The 19660-nt window shown below is 42.3% G+C and overlaps 1 protein-coding gene across 1 annotated transcript in view; it reads left to right on the top strand.

Moving 5' to 3' along the window:
* Positions 1-18750, top strand: part of LOC102072722 (amine oxidase [flavin-containing] A) — a 35455-nt gene extending 16705 nt beyond the window's left edge. Inside the window, exons 4-15 of the mRNA XM_074534517.1 lie at positions 2844-2948; positions 4169-4260; positions 7159-7300; positions 8801-8950; positions 9884-10043; positions 11310-11406; positions 12728-12781; positions 13709-13766; positions 14182-14279; positions 15498-15609; positions 16940-17002; positions 17504-18750. Of these exons, the coding sequence (XP_074390618.1) occupies positions 2844-2948; positions 4169-4260; positions 7159-7300; positions 8801-8950; positions 9884-10043; positions 11310-11406; positions 12728-12781; positions 13709-13766; positions 14182-14279; positions 15498-15609; positions 16940-17002; positions 17504-17659 (1287 nt within the window). The 3' untranslated portion in view covers positions 17660-18750. The remainder of the gene's footprint in view (positions 1-2843; positions 2949-4168; positions 4261-7158; positions 7301-8800; positions 8951-9883; positions 10044-11309; positions 11407-12727; positions 12782-13708; positions 13767-14181; positions 14280-15497; positions 15610-16939; positions 17003-17503) is intronic.
* The last annotated feature ends 910 nt before the right edge of the window (positions 18751-19660 follow it).

Below are 19660 nucleotides of genomic sequence, written 5' to 3'. Positions count from 1 at the left end.
CTTTTCCCTTTGCCCCCCTGCAGTATCAACAGGACATAAGGGCAGGGATAACTTCTCCTCACCCTGATTTGGGTGGCCTGGCAGCATTGCACCCCATCTCTGCTGAAGGGCAGAATTATTGGGGTTAAAGCATGTCAAGGACAGAATGTCAAACACAGGTGGGTGGCACCTGTGTTCCCAACCAGAAAAAAAAGACTAGCAATAAATGAATTTTGAGAAGCAGTGTTTGATGATCTTTTAGAAAAGCAAAATGTTGTGCAATAAGAATAAAATGGTTATTTGTGTGTTACTGCTAGGTATCAGTATTTCCTAGTTTGATACAGCTTTAGTTCATGACAGTAAAAGCTGTAGGATGCAGTATATCCCTTTGCATGCACTGTTTGGGCCTCTTTTCTGTGGCTGAACACAGTGCTACAGCCTGGCAGTGAGAAATTGTCTTCAAGGGAAAGGAGGAGCCAGTGTCATTTGTAGGATTCCCTGCTCACAGGAAGGAGCATTTACTCCACTCTTGCCATGGCAGAAGTGTTTTGCATGCAGGTGTGCACCTGGAAAAGCCTCCCCCCTGCCACCTTCCTTCAGTGTAAGTCTGAAAAAGAACAAAACAGGCATAAAAGAGAGAAAAAAGTATGTGGTACGTGGCATTCACAGTCTCTGAAAAAATCCCTGCACCCAGGGTTTTTCTCCTGGGAAGCTGAGAAGCCTCAGAGAAAAGGAAAACAATTCTTGTCTCATTTGCTTCTTCTGTGTTGTGCTCATGCATGGAATGTGTTTGGAGATTGTTTACCCACAGGTGAATGTTTCATTGGATTCTGTGTGAGTTATTTTCACTCTTTAGCCAATCAGAGTCAAGCTGTGTCAAGACTCTGGAAAGAGTCAGGAGTTTTCATTATTATCTTTTCAGCATTTAGTACGTGTCCTGTCTGTATTCTTTAGTATAGTATAAGTATTTTTTAATATAATATAGTATTATAAAGTAATAAATTAGTCTTCTGAGAACATGGAGTCAGATGCATCATTCCTCCCTGCCATGGAGATCCCTGCAAATACAAGTGCTGCACAAGATTGAGATTGCATACCCAGAAATCCAGAGGTAACAAACCACTTCCTGGTGACTTGAAAGCACAACATTTGTTGGAAATTAAAAAAAAAAAAACAAAAAACAAAACAAACCCAAAAAAACCCCATTGAAATTGTGAATCTCAGGCTGAACTAATTGCTGAGATCACCAGCTGGTGCTTTGCTTGCTGTGGTCCCTCACCCACATACATTTGCCTCCCTTACAGTACCTATCCTGGGGCTGACAAAAGTTCGCCAAGTGTAGGAATTTCAGTATTTTACTGTTTTTGCCAAGTCTGAAAGCTCACTATGATCACTGAGTTTGCCTTGCACCCTTTATCTTTGTTGTGATCTTTGCAGAGAAAAAGTTTCTGCAGAACATCAGAAACCCAAATGTTTTTACACACAAATACACAATTATCAGTGGGGAAGATCAACCCATTCTCTCTCAGCAAGTGTGAGGAAGGTGTGTTTGGGTCCTGCTTTGTGTCTCTGTCCCTGGATCCCCATTTTTTGCATTTGAATCACTGCAGCCTCTCTCTTGATCTGTGATTCTCACTTGCCAGATGTGATGGGCTCCATGGCACTGAAAAGCAGGTTGCAAATTGCTTCAGCACCTCAGCTCCTGCCTGTCAGGGTCAGAGTGTTCCCTGCATCCTCACACCAACTCCTGGCACAGCTGGAAGGGCAGAGGACAGAGAGGTCTGATGAGAAATTCACCGACTTCCCTGGAGGAAGGTTCAGAGCAAATTAATGAAATGTTACCTGCATATCCAGTCCTGTTTCAGATTAAAGTTATCACAAAGAAGCAGCTGCTGCTAGATTGTTTCTCTTATCATTATATCACAGGATTATCTGAAACAGTTTCAGATAATAACAGTTTCAGCCACTGCTGCAACTCTGTGTCACACACATTTAAAATACTGACACCACTTTTGCAAGTGTACAATATTTTTCTTCCTGCAGCCAAAAACTTCCTGTTCAGCCTTTTTTTTTTTTTGTATAGGCTAGGTTTCTTCCAATAATAAATAATAATAAAGAGGTATGTTTGTTTTTAAAGTGAGGTGTACCAGAAAGGTACTTAAATAGTTAGAAATGCACTTAATTTTAGACACAAATTTCAGGATGCACATTTCAGCAGCAGGCAAATAGAAGATTCATTTAAATGTAATAATGAAGGATGCTTAGGAACAATATTGAAGGATGCCAAACACTTCCTGTTCAAACTTTTTTTTATAGGCTAGGTTTCTTCCATGGAACAATAAGGAGGTATGTTTACTTTTAAAGTGAGTTGTACCATAAAGGTGCTTAAATGGTTTGAAATGCATTCAATTTTTGACCCACACAAATTACAGGATGCACATTTCAGCAGCAGTCAAATAGAAGATTCATTAAATGAAATAATGAAGGATGCTTAGGAACAAGGAATATTACCTCTTTGGCCATGGTTTGAGTATCCTTACCCCAGAATTTGACAACCTGCTCAGACCAAATGTACCCCTCCCTACCCCTTCAGAACAAATAGATAAAGATATTATTTAAATAGATAAATAGAAAAAGGTATTATTGTCCTATTTAATGCCAGTCCAGCTGGTTTTATCCGTCCTGTTTAGCAACATGCATTCCATTGCTTGCATTCATATGCAGGATAAAAAAAAAAGGAAAAACCCAGCCAGGTCTTTTGGGCAAAAAGGCCAAATGTGATGACTCTGAGAATTTTGTGTTCTTGGGTAATGAAGATCTGCTCTGTTGTATTTCAGCTGTTTGTGGTTTTATGTGCATTTCAGGGAAAGTCACGAAATTTCAAAGACATTTGCCCTTCAACATGGAATCCCTTGGTTTTTCTGGATTACAATAACTTCTGGAGAACCATGGACAAGATGGGAAAAGAGGTAGGCTGTCAAAATTCTGTGTTTCCTACAATGCTCCATGAATAAATCAAGTTTGTTTTTGTTTTGTTTCTGGCAGGGTTTTTTATTGCTTCTTTAATATATTAAAAAAAAAAAAAACAAAACCTCTCAACAACAGAACAAAACAGAAAGGAAGCATCCATTAGAAAGATTTCTGTATTGCCCAGGAACTGTCAGAAATAATACATTTTCTTCGCTGTGAGTGGGGTGGACTTGTAAAGACCCCTTCCAACCCAAACTATTCTATGATTCTGTGAGATCCAAAAGATCTGGAGGCGTCTAAGATATCTGAAAAAATGAGGTTGAACTCAGTGTAAGTATTTTCTCATGACAGAAAGAAATATTCCATGAGTTGGGAGATTAGAAGGGCTTTTTCCCCTTCCCTCATGACAGCATTTTGAGTAAAGATGTTTTTTTGTTTTTGTAGCTGCCTAAGATGGGCTCCAGTTTGACTCCACTGTAACTTTACTTTTAAAGTTCAAAATATAAGCAGTACAACTGCAGCCCTGGAGCATTATACTCTCTTTCAAATATTCATTAGTTTCCATAGAATATAGCAACAAACCAAGGCCTTTACCTTATCAGAATCTTCAAGCATAACTCACTGTACTCTTGCAAATTCCACTGGTTTTATGTGGTTTTGCAGGATCAAAATTATGTATTATAGTACATATTTTTTTGTCAGTAGTACATTTTTTAAAGATTTAGAGATATGGTGGTATCCTCCACATCACATTGCTTACATGCAAAGAATTATTATTATGAATTAAACTGCCTAAAATATTTCAAGAATATCTAGACATTTTTTTCTTACTCTGCAATTAGCAGAGAGACATAGGGGCCTTTGGATATTCATGTTGGAACTGACTGGAAAAAGAACTTTCCCCTCAATTTTTAGAGGAGACCAAGGCAACTAAATTGTAATTGCTTCTGGACAGCTAAAGGCCAGATGAGTCCCAACACAAGGATATGGGGGTTCACTGGTCAGCCAAAGACAGATTTGGTGGTCATGGTAAAATTTATGCCCAAAGGTGTGAATGGAAACTATTCCATTTAGTGAATTTGTTCCAAATTTATATCCATGTGCAGGGGAAAAAAGTAACTCCTGGCCAACAAATCAGTTAAGTCTGTGCTACTATCTAGCACACCAGGCAATGGTGAAGTACTGAATCATTTCTTGAATATTTCACCTCTGTCTCCAGATTCCTGTTGATGCACCATGGGATGCTCCACATGCTGAAGAATGGGACAAAATGACCATGAAAGAGCTGATAAATAAGATTTGCTGGACCAAGTATGTAAATCTTTACCTGCTTTGAAATTCCAGCTGTGGAATGATTGTGGCTTTTTGGGCAGGGTCTGTAGTACAGTTGAGGACAGATCAGGAGGTGTTTGAATGGGCTTTGTTTGGCTGGCAGGTGGCATCAGAGGTGCTGGGGAGCCTGGGGTTTGCTTCAGCAGGTCCCTGCACACAGCAGTGGTGGTGAGGGCTCTTCCTACCATCCTTCCCCTTCCAACCATTGGATCATTGAACTCCGGCCAGCTCTCCTGTGGCTCTCTTCCTTACAGTGGAGTTTCCCATGAGACACTGACATTCAGGGCCTCAGGGAGGATGGAATCTGCCCTTCCAAATTCCAGGGCTGCAGTTCTGCTGTTTGCTGTACTCCTCTCGGGCTCTTCAACTCCACAATCTCATGGCCACTGCGGCCAGGGCTGCCCTTCACCTTTGCACCTTTGCATCATCCCACAGATCCTCCTTGTTTGTGAGTAACAGATCCAACAGAACATCCATAAGAGTTGGTAGGAGGAGGGCTCAGGGTATTTTATCATCTATAAAATGACCAGTGTGGAAACCCAGAGCACAGGGAATATTTCTGTGTCTGCTCTGGGGTGCCCTGACCCCCATGGCTGCACTGACTCTGACCCTCATTCATGGAGAAAATTTCCCAGACTTCACAATGGTCTGGAATCCACAAAAGTGTGAAATAGATTATAGAGAGCAGTGTAGGTGTATCACTTGGATGAAAAATTTAGCTTTTGGGGTTTTTGGTATGTTATGGATGGAAGCAACATGGAGTGTTATCCTGGGTTGCTTCTTCATGCTTCTTCTTCTTCTCCATGGGTTTGGGTGGCATTTTGTAATTGGGCAGAAAAGTCCCCATTGTTGGCTCTGTGGGATCAGTTATTGGGTTAAAAGGGAAAATAATCCAGGTGTCAGCTCTTCATTGGATAGTTTAGTCTTAAAAGACCTTGTAACAAGAGATTGTTGGCCATTTTGTGCCTTCTAATGAAAAGCTGCATAACTCACAGTAATGAGGCTGTTTCACTGATAAGAAATAATAAACACCTTAGTCCAAACATGAATTACTGTCTCAAGTGCCTTCAGTCCAGACCCAGAGAAACCCACAACTGGTACCCCCACAGACCAGTGTGTTTTCTGTGAGGGACTGCACTGTACAAATAAAAAAAGGAACAATGTTCATACATTGAGGTGATGACAACTGGAAATTTTCTTACTTTTCTTTCTCTTTTCAATCATTTCTCTTTATATGGCAAAGAGGAGTGTGCTCTTATGAGCACTTGTGTCCCCACTTGCTGTGCCAGCCCCTGTGCTGTTCTCTAACATCTCCTCCCTCCTATTCAGTGTCTTTTATTGGTGTGGCTGTGCTCTGTTTGCCTTTCACTCTGGCTGCAGTTTAATGCTGTGCCTGCAGCTTCGTGACCAAAACTTTCCATTTGAAATTCGTTTTTATGGCTTAGGTCTTGCTCCAGCTCCATGGGATATGCTGTACCACCATTTGGACTTGCTCAGGCTCCCTGTGGCATTGCAGTTTTCTTTGCAATTACTTTTATGAGCCTTTTGCCTGCAGACTTGGTTACTTTGAACTGCTGTTGCAAGTGCACTGACTCTTCCTGTTCAGTTTTTACTGCTGCTTTTAGCCATGGAGCTGGTGGAGCATGAGCAGGGCTGGGTTTGTAGTGATCCCTCCTTTAACAGACTTCTCTGCTGGGCAGCTTCTACTGCCAGTGTTGTCAGTAAAACATTCAGTTTTAATGGATGTGCTTGGCTGAAGTGCATTCAAAAACTGAGTGAAAACCCATTTTAGATCTTTAAGCCAAGACACATTTTTCTACACACAATTAAAAAACAGTGCTTAAACAGAAAAATTCTTCCACAGCATTTTCTGTGTGACTCAGAGCCAAGATTACAAAAGATTTGTTGTGTCACAGATAATCTACTGATTCTGGAGACTTTTTTCACATCTCTAAGGCCTGAACCTGCTGCAGCTGTTTAATGTCTTGGTGCCTCTCAGGATTACAGCAGGTTATTGTGTGCAGGCTGTTTTCACATCCTGGCTAGTGAAACAGGGGTGAATGGACTTCATACTTTGGAAATGAGGGTATAAAAGTTTATAAGTTACATATTTTAGCCCAGATAACTTGCAAAGTTCCTTCCTTTATCAGATGATTATAAATTCATGTTGTTTCATGAAGCTTCATTGAAGTCAAAGTCCTTTTACCTTCTTTGCAAAATGATCTCAATTTTCTTACAAATCTATGGCCACAAATGCAAGAAATGTGAATAGCCAGATCCTCTGTTGCTGCTGCTGTTTCTCTGTTTATTTCAGAGGATGAACTGTGGTAGACAGGTGACCCTTTTTTTATTTTTATGGCAATGATTGCCAATTTGGTTTCTCTGTCTGGGTTATTTGCCAAGTTTGATTCTTGATTTCTCAAAGGCTCAGTGCAGCAGTGTTACATGGCACGTGGGGAATGTCCAGGCTGTGTGGCTGCTCAGTCCCTCAGGAGCCATCAGACCCCGGAGCTGATGTGCCCAATGAGCTCCCCATGAGAAACGCAGAAAATTTTCACTAACAGATTACAAAAAGTGTTCTTCTGCTGAGAAAAATATTTATTCTGATGAAATGAATGGCAACTGGAAAATTATTTAATGGAGATTAAATCAATGGGATTTCAAACTAAATGAGTAAATACTTTGGGAGGGAAGGATGTGCTGGTAGAAACCCATTTAAACAGACATGCTATAGACTGAAAAATTAAACAAGTATTAACCAACTTGACTTTTCCGACTTTGGGAAAGCAGCCTGTGTTTAGTATGACAAATAAAACCCTGAAAGCAGTCAGGAATTCATATTTTCTCACAGTCTTTTCCTGGTGCTGTGTCTTACAGAGCTGTGAGAGACTTCGCCACGGTCTTTGTGAACGTCAACGTCACGTCTGAGCCCCACGAGGTCTCTGCCCTCTGGTTCCTGTGGTATGTGAGGCAGTGTGGGGGCACATTCAGGATTTTCTCTATCACCAATGGGGGCCAGGTACAAAATGTCTCATTTCCTTCCTCCTCTCTTGAAACTGTAATGAGCAAGTGCAGCCTTGTACCCATCAAAACCCTGCAATTAATGAAAAGATGAGAGCATGTGGCACCAGAGAGAAATGTGTTCTCATGAGGTGATACAGCCCTGTTTAATGAAGGATTTTATTAGCTAAGATGTGGAATAAATTGGGACTATTTAAACAATTGGGGGCTTTCTGCATTCCCTTCAGCACAGTACTGTTGTTGCAGTTGTGTTGCTTTTTTTGCCAATTTATTTTCTACGCGTTGTTTGGCACATTTGAATGTTTACATGAGTTCAGAACAAGTGAACTTCAGAGTGAAATGTGGATGTGTTTTTGGTGTTGAAGCATCTAATGACAAGAGCTAGAAGTAAATAGCAGAAGGCCCTTCCTCCTTGGGTCAGCAGTTTCCATCAACACCTGTCCATTGTGGTAAGAATAGACAACCATGTGTCAGGAAGGATGTAAGCAGTGCTGATGCTGTCCTGTGGTAGGAGGCAGACCTGGCTAAGAGCCTTCCTCCTCAGGAGCCCTTCAGCCATCTTTGCTGTCCCACATCAGCAGCTCCTCAATGCTACAGCAAGAGTTAAAAATAAAATTAATCCCAAGATACTCATAAATGAAACATGTGGAGAAGGGGAAGCTACCTGGGAAGAGCATTTCTTTTCTTTGTAGTTGGATGGGAAAAGCTGTCTTTGTTCCTATCATGCTTCCTTCTTCCCTCACCCCAATCAATTTTAGTTGAGCAAAAGCACTAAGGGTTTCTGGCTTAGTGGACCTTCTAAGTCTTATAAAACCTGCTTGGGCAGCCATTTCAGTCTTTCAGCACAAAACTTTATGGATCCTTTCCTCTCTGCCAGCATCTTACATGTAAAAGGGAGCTGCTTTACCTCCTGCTGGTGGCTGGTAGATAAAAGAGGTTTTAGTGCTTCCCCTGACCCTCTGCATGGACATTAGACATTATGTGTGTCATAGACTGTGCTTTTTTGCCTGGCAGAACTGTCTTTGTGTCTTCCCAGAGAAGATACAGGGAGAAAGCTCATTACCTGGAGACCAGACTCGGTTAAAGATCTGTCTTGCTTCTGGGCTGGCACAGTATTTCACTGTACAGTTGGTTTCTTTGTCACATTGAGGGTTTCAGTTCTACCATGGTGGGTAAAATACTCGGAACCCATTTGAATGAAGTGATATGTTTATTTTTGCTAGAAAGTCTGCATTATATGTGCATGTTCTCTAGGCTTAAAGAGTCTTTAAGCCAGGTCATTAGGGAAGTCATTGCAAAAGTGGTTCAGTCAGAAATCCCCACTGATGCTTAGGTTTATGCCCTTGCTCTTCTGTAAGTTTGGGTGTCTTTATGCACCCTTAGGACTTGAAGATTTGGCCTGCAATTTTGTGATGGTGAGCAGAAGTCATATTCAATGTCATTGTGATTAATGCTGTTGATTTTTTTGTCTGTGTTTCTTTCCTCTTTGTTGTTTTAGGAGAGGAAGTTTAAAGGGGGTTCCGGTCAGATATCAGAGAAAATAATGGAACGCCTGAAAGGCAGAGTTAAACTGGAGAGACCTGTGATCAGTATTGATCAGACAGGTGATAATGTCCTTGTGGAGACTCTGAACCATGAGATATATGAGGTAATTCAATCAGAATAAAATTGGAGTATGCATTTAGTAGGCGAATATATCTGCTGTATCTCTTGGCCAGCTGTAATCAGGAAATGCCCATTTGTGTGTGTCTGTTTCTTGGACTATGCTGACACTCCATGGAACCTGCTTTACGGATTTATTTATGACTGGCTCTCTTCTTGGTGTTCTGCTACTTGGTTTCTGTCATTACTCTGACTTCTCTGCCTTAAATTTCTATGTCTTCGTATACTTTTACATTTTAGTTCTGCATTGAGACCATTTCAAAGGAAGGAAAAATAACCTTCCTATTTGTGTCTAAGTTTGTGATTCACAGCACAGAAAAAAAAAAACCCACATTTCAAACACCTTTAGTAAGATTTTGCCTCTGTACTGGGTGCTTTGAAATGCTCCAATGGCACATGATGACCCACAGGGCACCCATGGGGCAGCAGCAGCCCCAGCAGCCTGAGAGCAGCAGTGTTGGGAAAAAGTGTCACCCTACAGAGTCCTGCACTGCTCCAGTCAGACCCAGGGCCTGTGAGAGGGATGGAGCACATTCAGGAAAGCTGGAATCACCATTAGTATTCCTTGTCCCGAAGTAACATCCTGTGAATGTGCACAACTGTGATTTTTTAGCATCTTACAGTTGGGACAAATGTGAGTCATATTTTCCGGGAGATGATAAGGGCAGTTTTACCCATAGGATGTCTCTTGTCCCATTTTCCCACCTGTCTCCAGCCAAGTTTCAACTCAGGTCTGTTTTTTCCAGCACTGTGTTTCTGAAATGGCAGAACTACTTTTGTCACTTGGAAATCTGTGTGTGGGAAAGTCACCTGGCAGGGTCAGGAGTGGGAAAGCTGTTAAGAGTGACTTTCAAACCTGTCCTGTGGGATGAGCTCGTGAGGAGGCAGCGCCTTGTGCTGACTTTGTTCTACATTTCAGAGCAAGTACGTGATCAGTGCCATCCCTCCAATCCTGACAACAAAGATTCACTACAAACCAGAGCTGCCACCAAACAGAAACCAGTTAATTCAGCGTTTGCCTATGGGCAGTGTCATAAAAACCATGATGTACTACAAGGAAGCCTTCTGGAGGAGGAAGGGTAGGTGGGGAAGGACTTGGGGACTCTGTGCAAAATTTGAAGTTCTGCTGTCTAACAATCAGGGAATAAATCCAAGGGAAGGTTAAATGTTCAAAACCCCAAAATCAAACATACAGAAAAGTGAAATTAAAGCTCCTTAGAAGGCAGAAATCTTTCTCTGAGCTTGAGTGCATGCCTTGTCCCAAAGATGAGTCCAGACCCAACCAGGATCCCAAATCTCACAGCAGTTGGCTGAGGTGGGATGACCAAGAGAACAAGCAGTGTTTCCCTGGGAAACCTTGCTGAAACCTGCAGAGCACAGAAGCCTCAGCCTCCCTGCAGCATCAGCTCCCTTCTTCTCCTGCCAGGGACAGTTAGGTCAGCCAAAGAGAATTTACAGCAGGTGACAAGCAGAGCTTAAGGTGTAAGCAAGACCTTTCCCTGATTTTAATCTCCTGTTCTGCAGACTTGATATCTCAGAGGACTGGGAAAAGTAGGTTAGCTTTTTGTTTAGCTCTAGATATTTTTCTATTCAATAATATTATTTTTTCTATTCTGTAATTTTTTTTTTCCTCAGCTTTAGCTGATACTATTTTCAGAACTATTTCTATGAACATATTAATTCCACTTTCTTCCTAACAATATTGAGAGTGGTAAAAATATTTCTTAAGCAAAGCAATATAATTTTTGCATGTTTCAGGGCATAACCTGGCCATAGAGATTAGGCAGGAATACAGTCAGGCATTATCATCTAGATGAGATTTTTTGCATGTTCATCTGAAACATGTCCTGATGTGATCCTACATGGAAGCCCATGCTTCTGCTGCATTACTGTTATGGAACACCATTCCTAGCAATCTTATCACCAGCAAAATCAAAATAGTGGAGATTTGAGCCTGCAGTGACCTGATGTAATTACACTGGGTTTTGTTTTGGTCAAAGTTACTCATGGAATGAATCACCATAATTCTGACTAGATCAATTTATTTCTAATGTTTATTCTCCTCAAAATAGAAAGCCAAAGGGACTTGCAGCAATCCACAGAAATTCCTTGTTAGCTAACAATGGAATTTTAAAGATTTTTACAAGTCTTTTTACATAATTTCTCAGAGTCAGAGAGGAGAGAGAAACTGTTACAGAGACACTTCAGACATGTGGGTCCTATTGGTAATAACAGAATTACTGCACAATTCCTTTTATGGATAATTTTCCCTGCTCATTCCTATCAGAAACAGTGATCACCAACAAGTTTTTCTAACAATCATCTTGGGGTTTCTTTCCCCTTAGGTTATTGTGGTTCCTTCGTCATTGAGGATGAAGAGTCTCCAATTGGAATAACCATAGATGACACAAAACCTGATGGAACTTTCCCTGCCATTATGGGGTAAATCTGCTGGGCCATACTCACAGACGTGTGTTTCCTCTTGGAAGAGTTGGTGGGAACAGGAGGGAGAGGGGAAAATACAAGGTTACATCAGTGTTTCCCATTCCACAGTTTGCACAGATGGAAGAGAGCACTTCTGCCAAGCCTCTTGTGCCTTTCTAGTCCATATAAATTTTTGGTGAAGGTTTTGCTACAAACAGCCTAATACAAGGAAGTGGTTGGGAAGGAGTTGCTGAATTCAGCTGTAGTAATTTTTAAGCATTCAGGTCACTTTTTTTTTTTTTTTTTTTGCTATGGAGTAGATTTAGAAATAAAGCCCTGTCTTACCTCTCTGTTTGAGCCTATGTATTTGGCTTATGTTGGGCTTTTATGTTTAGTGCCTGGTCCAAAATGACAACACAACTGCCCAAGAAATCCTCATTTGTCGCCTCTTCCCACTGAGCTGAGGCAGGACAAGGAACATCAGCTGCTGGAGCAGGGAGGCAGCTGTGCAGTGAAAAAAAAAATCAAGATTCTGTAGAAACTGACAAGTAAAAATGTTACAGTTTGGACAAACAGGTGGGAAAATACATGACACCTTTTTAAATAGCTGAAACCAAATGAACAAATAATCTTTACAAGTGTTTCCACCATAATCTGAGGTGACACTGTCAAAAAAAGCCAATATAAATATCAGGCAACTGCTCCTTAAGTGCCTGGCAGGGAAAGCTCACCCCTTGTACTGAGCTGTGCTTGTTTATGGGCATGTTCAAGGCTTGAAAGCTTCCATGGCCTGAGAGAAGCAGACCTCCTCCAAACCCCACATGGCAAACAGTTTCCAGCTTTCTTTCTCCTCATGGATTTCTGTGACTTTCTAAAAGAGTGTAGGAGCATCCTTCATCCCCTGGATATCTCCACTAGGGCCAGATGAACTAATTGTCAAATCTGTTTCCTGCAAGATGGATAAATACCAGTCCTGGTTCTTGCAGGAGTGATCCATGGCACTGTGCAGAGCCTGTCAGAGCAGCAGGCTGCCATCACTTACACAAGTGACACAGGCAGCTGCCTGCTGGACTTCAAAAGCTTAATAAAGCTCAGAATTTCAATCCTTCTGGATCAGACCTAGATAGGGAATGCACACCCTTCCTTTCAGTTAACTCTGCAGGTTATCCTGCACAGGCTTTTTCCCCTGTGTGACCTGTAATTATTTGATGCTGAGGTATGATACCAAACATGCAGCTCATTACATACCAATAGAGTGCTTTGCCAATCCCTATTTAGAGTCATTTCAAGCCTGAAAATCAGCTGAGGTGATGTTCATGTTCCTTATTTTTGTTTTCAGTTTCATCCTTAGCAGAAAGGCTGTCAAGCTGGCCCATCTCAGCAAGGAAGAGAGGTAAGAGTTCAGAAGCTGTGGATATTCAGAAACAAATGGTTTCTCTGGAATGCTTCCCACAGGGATGTGTGTAAATATGTGTGTGAATGTGCACATTTATACATTCTCAGTGCAACTACCAACACTGGAAATTGGGGCAGAAATTGAGATTTTAGCATAAACAGGCTGAGACGCTAAAGCTAATATTAATCCAGTTATGGATATTTCTAAATTTCCAAGTCCTGCCCACTCTTCTATGCTATGATTTACCAATTTTGGGTGTCTGTGTGAATGGAGAAGATTTTTCCAACCATGTTCCCAAACTACATCTCCACTGAATGATGCTTTAACACAGGAATACAGTAGTGATGACATGGCTCCTTTTGGGTCTCCTTCAGATTCAGACTGGGTGATAAAATTTTTAAATTTCTGTGTTTATAAAAGTATGATTTCCCTATTAGTCAGTGAAATGAACAAACAGTACTTTCTAAATGTGAATTTTGGTACAGTGCAAGTGAAAGAGGAGCTCTGCTTAGGAATGTGAGCAGCATTCTTCAGCTCATATTTTATTCCCAGCTAGAGTAAATCTGTAGGGATTTAATTGATTTATATTGCTTTTCTTCTGGTCTTACACCAGTGAACATGAGGATGAATTGGCTCTGCATCCTAAAATAGCTCTACAAAGATTTATTTTTTTAGAGCTCATTGCCAAAATCAACCTTCATTTCCCATTCCCTGGGTCCATTTTTGATGTAATTTTTAGGCATCAGCATTTAAAATATGTATGTTAAGACAAGAACTTGAAATCTGACTTAAAAACAAAGCCTAACCCAACTTTCTTTCCCATTTGTTGCAGTAAATTTGGGTTTTTTATAAGAAAGATGAGAGTGGAGAGGTTCCCCCCACACGTCCCTTTTTTTTTCTGACTCTGATTTTATTTTCATACAGGAAAAGGAAGATCTGTGAGGCATATGCCAAGGCACTGGGGATGAGAGAGGCTTTACACGTAAGGAATTAATGCCTGGTTTTTCTCTGTTGTACAATATTGTTGCTCCTTTGCTCTGGATGATGAGGGCAAAGTTCCTGGCATCTAAAATGTGTACCTAAAATTGCATGTTGGGCCATTCAACAAGGGGAGGACAGGACTGAATACAAGAAGAAAAGAGCTGCCAGTCTCACCCTGCACAAGAAAAGAGAAGGCAGTGCATGTTTTAATTTGTCCTGTCATATGCCTGTGGGAGACTGGTGGTTCTGTAAAAGCACAAAAATTTGTTTTGTGCAGATGGATAGCATTAGCCAGATGACATGGCACTCCTTTGGCAGGTATTCTTAGCCTGTTTTCCCCCTCTTCAAAAGAAATATTCTCTTTATTTCCAGTTTCTCTGTCAGTGTTTGACTGTTTTCTCTGTTGAAACCCACAGCCTGTGCATTATGAGGAGAAGGACTGGACCATGGAGCAATATTCAGGGGGCTGCTACACAGCCTACTTCCCCCCAGGCATCATGCACTCCTATGGAAGGTAAAACAGAGAGTGATTTGCTTCCTAATTCCAATTTCTTAGCTCATGTACAATGCTGTACCTTGTGCAACACACCCATGGCGTATTTACAATATCAGAGGAACTTCAACTCACTTTCACTCCCCCACTCCCCAGCTAATGAGGATATTGCTATTTGCTTTACTAAGAGCAGAGTTTTCTCCTGTGGCTTTTAAGGAGATGAAGCACAGTCACAAAGGGACCTGCTAAATCCACAAAACTTTTCCCCTCTGGATTATTTACAGCAGTTTTATGCAGTATTTGCAGTGGATCCCTCTAGAGACCCCCCAAGCCCTTGAGGACACATCTTGTGATGAAGAGTCTCCAGTGACTGTATAGATGGAACATCAGGTTCAGGAGAAGCCCAGGAGCTCCTCAACATGTCCAGCATGGGGTTAGACCCTGCCTGAGCTGAGATCACATGGGGAGGAGTTGTCCCACGTACAGTCATTTTGTCCCATGTACAGTCATTTATTTCTTGTCATTTATCCATTGACCTGAGTTGAGATCACATGGAGAATAGCTGTCCCATGTACAGTCATTTATCTCTTGTCATTTATCCAAACACCCAGGCAGTGATGGGTGAGGTGTCTGGCCTGGGGAAGCTGCTGTCAAACAGACAGGAAAAACCTAATGGGGGATTAGATGGGAGCCCGTACAGCAGGCGCATTCCCAGTGGGAGAATTACCTGCAGATGGGTTGGCTGGAATGCTTCTGCAGGACTGCAGGGCTGAGGGACTGCCTTTATGACCCTGTGGGGGGAAATGCAGCTCCCTGAGTGCCAAGCAGCCTCAGAAACAGGCTGATATTGGTGATCTAGCACTGCAGGAACATCATCCACATCCCACTCTAACAGCAGGATAACAGCAAAGCTGCCATGCAAAAAACATCAGTCTATCAGCTGCACTGCATTGCTGTTAGGACTACCCCTTATCCCAGCACTAAACTGAGGCCTGTGTAACTTTGTATGGAAACTGGGAACACTGATTTATGCCTAAGGTTTTTCTCTCTCTCAGATCTTGAATTTTGAGTGCAGAAGCAAGCAGGTGGTCCTACAGGGACAGCTGATCACACCTCAGCCCAGGTCTGCAGGGATTCTGGACAGCTGGAGCCAGTCACTCCATCAAAGCCATAAACTTCTTTTAGAAGGATCATCACCCTCCTGTCACTTGTCCCCTGACATTTTCCATTGTTTTGAAGGATCATTCGCCAGCCTGTGGACAGGATCTACTTTGCTGGCACGGAGACGGCGACGCAGTGGAGCGGATACATGGAGGGAGCCGTGCAGGCAGGAGAGAGAGCAGCCAGAGAGGTACACACCCTGCCCTGCTCCCAGCATCTCCATCAAAAGGCTGCAAAGGATTGAGTACTGCTGGGAGAGTCTGATTTAGTGCAAAGGCTCCTAGAATTGGCAGGGAGAGATCCCAGAAAACAACGTGACCCAAATATTTTTAATTTTTTTAACTTACTTAATTGGTTATCAAATAAAGTGAAGCCAAGAATCTCAACAAAATCAGAATATTACTGAACTGGAGACTTAAAATAAAGCTTATGCCATGTACTGCATGTCTAGAGATAAAATCCTCCAACCTGATGCTGCTTGTACATACTCTGTCCCAGTTTCTAACAAATTAATCACTGCATGTTTTAAAACTCATCTAAGTAATTTCAAATGCTCACAGCTATTTCCTGTGCAGAAATCTGAAAATCTGAACATTGTTCTTGTTTTTGATCTATCCCTTCTGCTTCTCCTTTTACAAGACAGTCCTGTTAGCTGAGCTTTATGAAATAGTAATGTGCAGCTCTGATAATGTCTAAATCTCCTCACAATGACACACATTGGGCTGGGTTCCCAGTCACAGTGAAATCCCTTTACAACAATCTGGAGGGAGGGGAAAAAAGCATTAAAGGGTGCACATTGCAGTTACAACTGCATGGCAAAGCCACAGAGTTGTTATTTAAAGGAAAATCAGTCTTTTACTTCCATTTGACAGAATGTCAAATTTGCCTTATAATCCTTATTATTTGCTCCATTTCAAGTCACCTAATTTCTCTTTTCTCCATGCCTGTGAGCAGTAGTTACAAACACAGTGAGCTGTCTTCTGAAGGCATTCATTTGCCCCAAAAAATCCCCATGATTGTTACAATCAGTTTATTCTCAAGAAAAATCCTTGATGAGCTTTGTACTGCCTGAATGGGCGAGGGAGGGCTCCATAATTCTCTGCTGTGAGAACCTCAGGGTTGCATCTCTGCTCTTTCTATATCTAGATATATCTAGATATAGATAGATATGTCCCTATATCTCCTCTTATCCCTATCCCTTTCTATCTAACAGGTTTTGTGTCCGCAGTGCATGGCTGTAACCTCACCTTGGTGTTTCTCAAACTGCCTTGAGGAAAAGCTTTTTTAATTTTATTCAGGGAAGAAAAAAAAAACCTCAAACATAAAAACCTCCCACAAAAATATTTAGAGAAGCTCTAGCAGAAATCACTGTACGTTTTTTGGTTCAAGAGACTTTCAGCTAGCCATAGTTACATCTTTTATCAATGTCACTTGCTCTTTGTCTGTTTCTCCAACACTGGAAGTATTGTGGGTTATAATTTTTTCACATGGTACAAATAATTAATAATTTTTTCTTCTAGGTGCTACACAGTATGGGGAAGATCTCCAAGAGTGAAATTTGGATGCCAGAGCCAGAGTCAAAGGTGAGCCAGAGTGTAAATGTCACCCAGTCAGGCGCACAGCCCTCAGTCAGGTGTGTCCCTGTTTCAGTGATTCCTGTGCACCCTGCTCCCAGGCAAGGCTTTAGTCACCTCCCATGCTGATGGCATTAATTTCTGTGACTTGTCCAAGCAATATTGTTACCCCTGTCTGAAGGGTGGATGACTAAGAGCCAAGAACACTGATCTCAGGGCCTTGGGGACTAAAAATTCAGCCTAACTCTGCCCAGTCCCAGACCATGGTTTAAAGCCAAATAAAACCTCATTCCAGCCACAAGTAACTCCATCTTCACTGTCCTGTGGCTGTCCAGGATGGCAGAACACACATCTCACAGCCATGACTTGTCTCCCTGGTACTTCATATTCAAATATTTCCAGCTATTTCACCTGGGAAATACCTGTGACCTCCCCAGCCTCACGGGGGGGCGTTTGCCACCTCAGGGTGAGGGGACACCCTATGGAATCACCATCTCCTCTCTCCCCCAGGATGTCCCAGCCCGGCCATTCCCCAGGAGCTTCTGGGAGAGGAACCTGCCCTCGGCACCGGGGCTGCTGTGCCTGCTGAGCTGCACCCTGTGTGTCACCTCTGCGGCTGCTGCAGCGCTCCTGGTCTGTAAAAAGGGACTTCCTTGCCGGAACTAGCGGGGACAGGCGGAGCTGCACACCCCCCCTCCTCCCCTCTCACCAGATGGGTGTTATTTTGGAGAAAAGTGGCATGGACAGCTGGAAAGAGCAAGAAGTTATTCTCCTTGTGATTTTTTTCTTTTTTGTCCCATAATTAATGCATTGAATCTACTGCAGTTAAACCATGGGGGCGTTTTTCAAACTTGTCCATTTGGTTTTGTTTGGACATGATAATATCAATGATATATTCCTAATACAGGAAGGCAAAATGCAGATCACACCTTTTCTGAGTTGCAAAGAGGTCTCAGAGAACGCTTTTGTTTCCACTCAGTGTTTTATTTTTTGCCACACAAGACAGTAAATGCCCTCATGCATTCACCTCAGAACATCCGAGGCTGTTCCCATACCACCCCCACTGCACAGAAGAGATTAGCATGCCAATCAGTCACAGAATTGCCAAATTAATTTTCAAATGCATTTGATTAATTATTAATCATCTCAACGTGAAGCTTAACCCCTAGCTGGATGAAAGGAGGTAATTATCACAAGGCACAGCACTGAGCAGGGAGAGAGGAGACATGGCTGGACTTCATCTTGCCCACTGCCAAGGAAACATCTGTGCACATCTGCTCTGCAGGGTGCCTGCCCTGAGAGCATCCATCCAGCCCAGCCTTGTGCTGCCACAGCACAGTGAAATGAATTAGCAAAGTTAAATTCCTCCCACTTGCAGCAGGTGCTGGCTGTTGTTTTCCAAATGGCAGCAGCTTCCTGATTCCCTGTCCATTTACTGCCCCTCATTTTGCTGCTAATCCATGGCCCCTTCTTCTAATAAGGAGAACTGTATTTGAGGCTTGAATTACTGCCTTGTAAATTACAGTAATTGGAAGCATCTGCCTGTTCTGCTCTTATTATGTACATGATACACTTAAAATAATCACTTTAGTGTTTGACTGAAGTCTGGAATGTATGTTTCACAATGTGCCATTATTATGTGGTCTTTTTGCCATGAATTTTGAGCGTTGTATGTGTCCATGAGCTCAGCTGTGGGTGAAATGTGCCTTTCAATAGTCCTGAAACCTTGATTTTCTTATAAACTTTTCTTCAGATTCTGTCTTGCTTGGTTTTTTTGTGAGTTACCTGAATTGCTGAGGGCTCCCTGCTGAATGTGCTCTCCCCAGCTCCAGGCACTGCTGAGCAGGGATTCCTGTGCACAAGGGGTACCCTGGGCATGCAGCCCAGGCAGGGAGGCAGCCCAGGCTGCTGATGAGCCTTTTGTGGTGTGAAACAGTTCTACACTGCCACACACTTTCCCCAGGAGGACATTTCCACCACCTGGAAAACACTGCCTGTACCTGTTCAAAAATAATTTATCCATAGGTGTATTTGTAGCAATTAGAACCAATCATTTTCAGGCTTGACATCAGAACTTCTGTGTGCATGTGTAAAAGGGACCCCAAATCATCTGCAATAAACCCATGAGCCAACACTGTCCAGCTTCACTTTTCACCTTTTCCACACACATTTCTATTGAAATTAGTTTGGGGTTTGAAATACCAGTGCAATTCAACTGAATTAATCTCAGACTGTTAAACAGGGCCAGGTACAATGTTGCCCCTTCCCAGGGAAAGGCACATCTCGCTGCTGTGGGATTGGCAGGCAGCAAGTGGAATGAGTGAGATTGATTAAAATTGGCATTTCTGAAACTCCTGCAGCTCCCAGGCACCAGGCTGCTGCAGAGAAAGGGCAGCATTTGTCAGAGATTATAAACCAGTTCCCATCCTGCTTTAATGCCCTTTCTGACAATCAGACCAATTTCCTTGTTTAAACATTAAACATTTAGCTTAAATATTAAACAGCCAGGCATCTTTCTTAAAGCAATTTTGAAACAGAATGGGACTGAGTCTATCACCACTGACAGCTCCCCAGGTGACCTGCTACTGGCATTAAAGCTGGGAGGATCAAGCACCAGGGAAACACATCTTTCTTTTGGGGGTCAAGCAGAGCCCTCACCCAGGCTGG

Source organism: Zonotrichia albicollis, chromosome 2, assembly GCF_047830755.1.
Source record: "Zonotrichia albicollis isolate bZonAlb1 chromosome 2, bZonAlb1.hap1, whole genome shotgun sequence".
Taxonomy (NCBI): Eukaryota; Metazoa; Chordata; class Aves; order Passeriformes; family Passerellidae; genus Zonotrichia; species Zonotrichia albicollis.
This window is presented reverse-complemented; position numbering and strand designations above follow the sequence as displayed.